The sequence below is a fragment of the Bison bison genome, unplaced genomic scaffold (genome assembly GCF_000754665.1).
Source record: "Bison bison bison isolate TAMUID 2011002044 unplaced genomic scaffold, Bison_UMD1.0 scf7180017864104, whole genome shotgun sequence".
Taxonomy (NCBI): Eukaryota; Metazoa; Chordata; class Mammalia; order Artiodactyla; family Bovidae; genus Bison; species Bison bison.
In genome coordinates this window covers 585,067-587,953 of record NW_011494676.1, presented here as the reverse complement: position 1 = coordinate 587,953, position 2,887 = coordinate 585,067, and the positions used below count along the sequence as shown (strand labels likewise).

The window sequence follows — 2,887 nt, the reverse complement described above, 5'->3', positions numbered from 1 at the left end:
CTTGTGAAAAGAGTCCTTTTAGCCTCTAACTCCTTTCTCCTTAAAGGTCCTAGAGGCCTGGTGGGAAACAAGTTCATCCCATCTCCCATAGTCCTTCCTGACGTACTCTTCCATCCAGGCACCAGAGCACAGAAATCCTGTATTCAATTAAAAAAACAAACCCACAGAAAGTCATGAGAACTCAGCAGATACCCAGGGGGGTAGAGGTTAGAATTGTTTTTACCATAAAATCACTTTCAGCTAGGCACTTTGCTACACAGTGTTACCAGGTTTTATAAAGGACTATTATATCTGATTTAAATTAGAAATTGCAGTGTTTCTATTACATGTTTTGTCTCTTTCCCAGGGTACAGCCAAAGACCGGAGCTTTGGGGAGATGAAGTTCAAACAGTGCCCTACAGAGAACATGGCTCGGGAGCATTTCAAAAAGCATGGGGCTGAGCACTACTGGGACCTTGCGCTGAGTGAATCTGTGCTGGAGTCCACCGACTGAGACTACTGCAAGCCCTTCCTCTCCCCTCTTACCTTTGTCTCTTCAGTCCTCTCCCTTATTCTACTTCCACACCCAGCCCCACTTGTGTGTGTAATCTCAGAACGGTGCCAGGCTGACATCTGGACAGAGGGAGAACTCCTTGCTCCCTTCCCTAGTCAGCCTGGTGCTGCCCTTTATTCCTCTTATGTGAATATGATTAAAGAGTTATTTTTAAAGTCAGTATGATATTTTTCACACACTCATAGGTATCAGAGTTTGGGTCTTCAGGTGATCTTTCCTCCAGACTTCTAGCAACTGCTATGGAAAAAGAAAATTTTGTCATTGATATTTATGTATATATAAATGAATGAATGAATGGATGGATGATTGGATAATGGAAACTTCTGACCTCATCTTGGAGCAAAAGCGATCAATACCATTTTCCTGGAACAGAGTGAAGAAGGAAGAGGTGGATAGAGGAGAGGGAATGTCTATCTCTTAACCTTCAGTGGTTAGTCACAAGGTTGACAGATTACTTCTGGTCTTGGCCGAATAACATTAACAGGAAATCCCTTCCTCACACGGGTGAATATATGAGAATGTGTGTTGTGAGTGAAATGGACACAGAGGGAGAGTCCAAGGATGATGTTATAGGTCAGTTTGTAAAATCAAATAGGATTTGAGAATTTAGCCTATTTCTTCTCTTTACTAATTAAAAAAAAAGCAATCCTTTTCTAAAAGACAGTGTGTAGTTTCTTTTTTTACCCCCCTAAGAATCTGACAAGATGCAGTTCTGTTAAGCACTTAATGTTTTTGGTTTGTTTTTAGGAGTATTTGGGTCAGAATAAGTGTCCAAAGAAGTCCAAATTCTTACCGTAAATATCCTATTTCATGTTGCCTGTTGAGGACATACTGAGAATGGATTGTACACAGGAGCCATTAGAGCTCCTTCCTGCTAACTGAAGTTTACTAGGCAATAGTATCAGAGAATGCTTGACCAGAAGTTAAAACAGTCTATGATATCAAATTAACCCTTTTAAAAAAGGTTATGTGGGGACTGCTCTGGCAGTCCAGTAGTTAAGAGTCTGTGCTCCCAATGTAAAGGACAATGTGGGTTTGATCCTTGGTCAGGGAACTAAGATCCCACATGCCCTGCATCACAGCAAAAAATAAAAAGTTTTAAAAAGTAACATGTTTTAGGTCCTAGTTGGAGTTTAAGGCAGTATTCAGTTCAGTTCTGTTCAGTCGCTCAGTCGTGTCCGACTCTGCGACCCCATGAATCACAGCACGCCAGGCCTCCCTGTCCATCACCAGCTCCCGGAGTTCACCCAGACTCACGTCCATCGAGTCAGTGATGCCATCCAGCCATCTCATCCTCTGTCGTCCCCTTCTCCTCCTGCCCCCAATCCCTCCCAGCATCAGAGTCTTTTCCAATGAGTCAGCTCTTCGCATGAGGTGGCCAAAGTACTGGAGTTTCAGCTTTAGCATCATTCCTTCCAAAGAAATCCCAGAGCTGATCTTCAGAATGGACTGGTTGGATCTCCTTGCAGTCCAAGGGACTCTCAAGAGTCTTCTCCAACACCACAGTTCAAAAGCATCAATTCTTCGGCGCTCATCCTTCACAGTCCAACTCTCACATCCATACATGACCACAGGAAAAACCATAGCCTTGACTAGACGAACCTTTGCTGGCAAGGTAATGTGTCTGCTTTTGAATATGCTGTCTAGGTTGGTCATAACTTTCCTTCCAAGGAGTAAGTGTCTTTTAATTTCATGGCTGCAGTCACCATCTGCAGTGATTTTCGAGCCCCGAAAAATAAAGTCTGCCACTGTTTCCACTGTTTCCCCATCTATTTTTCCATGAAGTGGTGGAACCGGATGCCATGATCATTTTCTGAATGTTGAGCTTTAAGCCAACTTTTTCACTCTCCACTTTCACTTTCATCAAGAGGCTTTTGAGTTCCTCTTCACTTTCTGCCATAAGGGTGGTGTCATCTGCATATCTGAGGTTATTGATATTTCTCCCGGCAATCTTGATTCCAGCTTGTGCTTCTTCCAGTCCGGCATTTCTCATGATGTACTCTGAATATAAGTTAAATAAGCAGGATGACATTATACAGCCTTGACGTACTCCTTTTCCTATTTGGAACCAGTCTGTTGTTCCATATCCAGTTCTAACTGTTGCTTCCTGACCTGCATACAAATTTCTCAAGAGGCAGATCAGATGGTCTGGTACTCCCATCTCTTTCAGAATTTTCCACAGTTTATTGTGATCCACACAGTCAAAGGCTTTGGCATAGTCAATAAAGCAGAAATAGATGTTTTTCTGGAACTCTCTTGCTTTTTCCATGATCCAGCAGATGTTGGCAATTTGATCTCTGGTTCCTCTGCCTTTTCTAAAACCAGCTTGAACAT

General features: G+C 42.7%; 1 protein-coding gene across 1 annotated transcript in view; it reads left to right on the top strand.

The window, feature by feature from the left end:
- Positions 1-1,207, top strand: part of PRPF3 (pre-mRNA processing factor 3) — a 19,335-nt gene extending 18,128 nt beyond the window's left edge. Inside the window, exon 16 of the mRNA XM_010838711.1 lies at positions 347-1,207. Coding sequence (XP_010837013.1) covers positions 347-493 — 147 coding nt within the window. The 3' untranslated portion in view covers positions 494-1,207. The remainder of the gene's footprint in view (positions 1-346) is intronic.
- Positions 1,208-2,887: the final 1,680 nt, after the last annotated feature.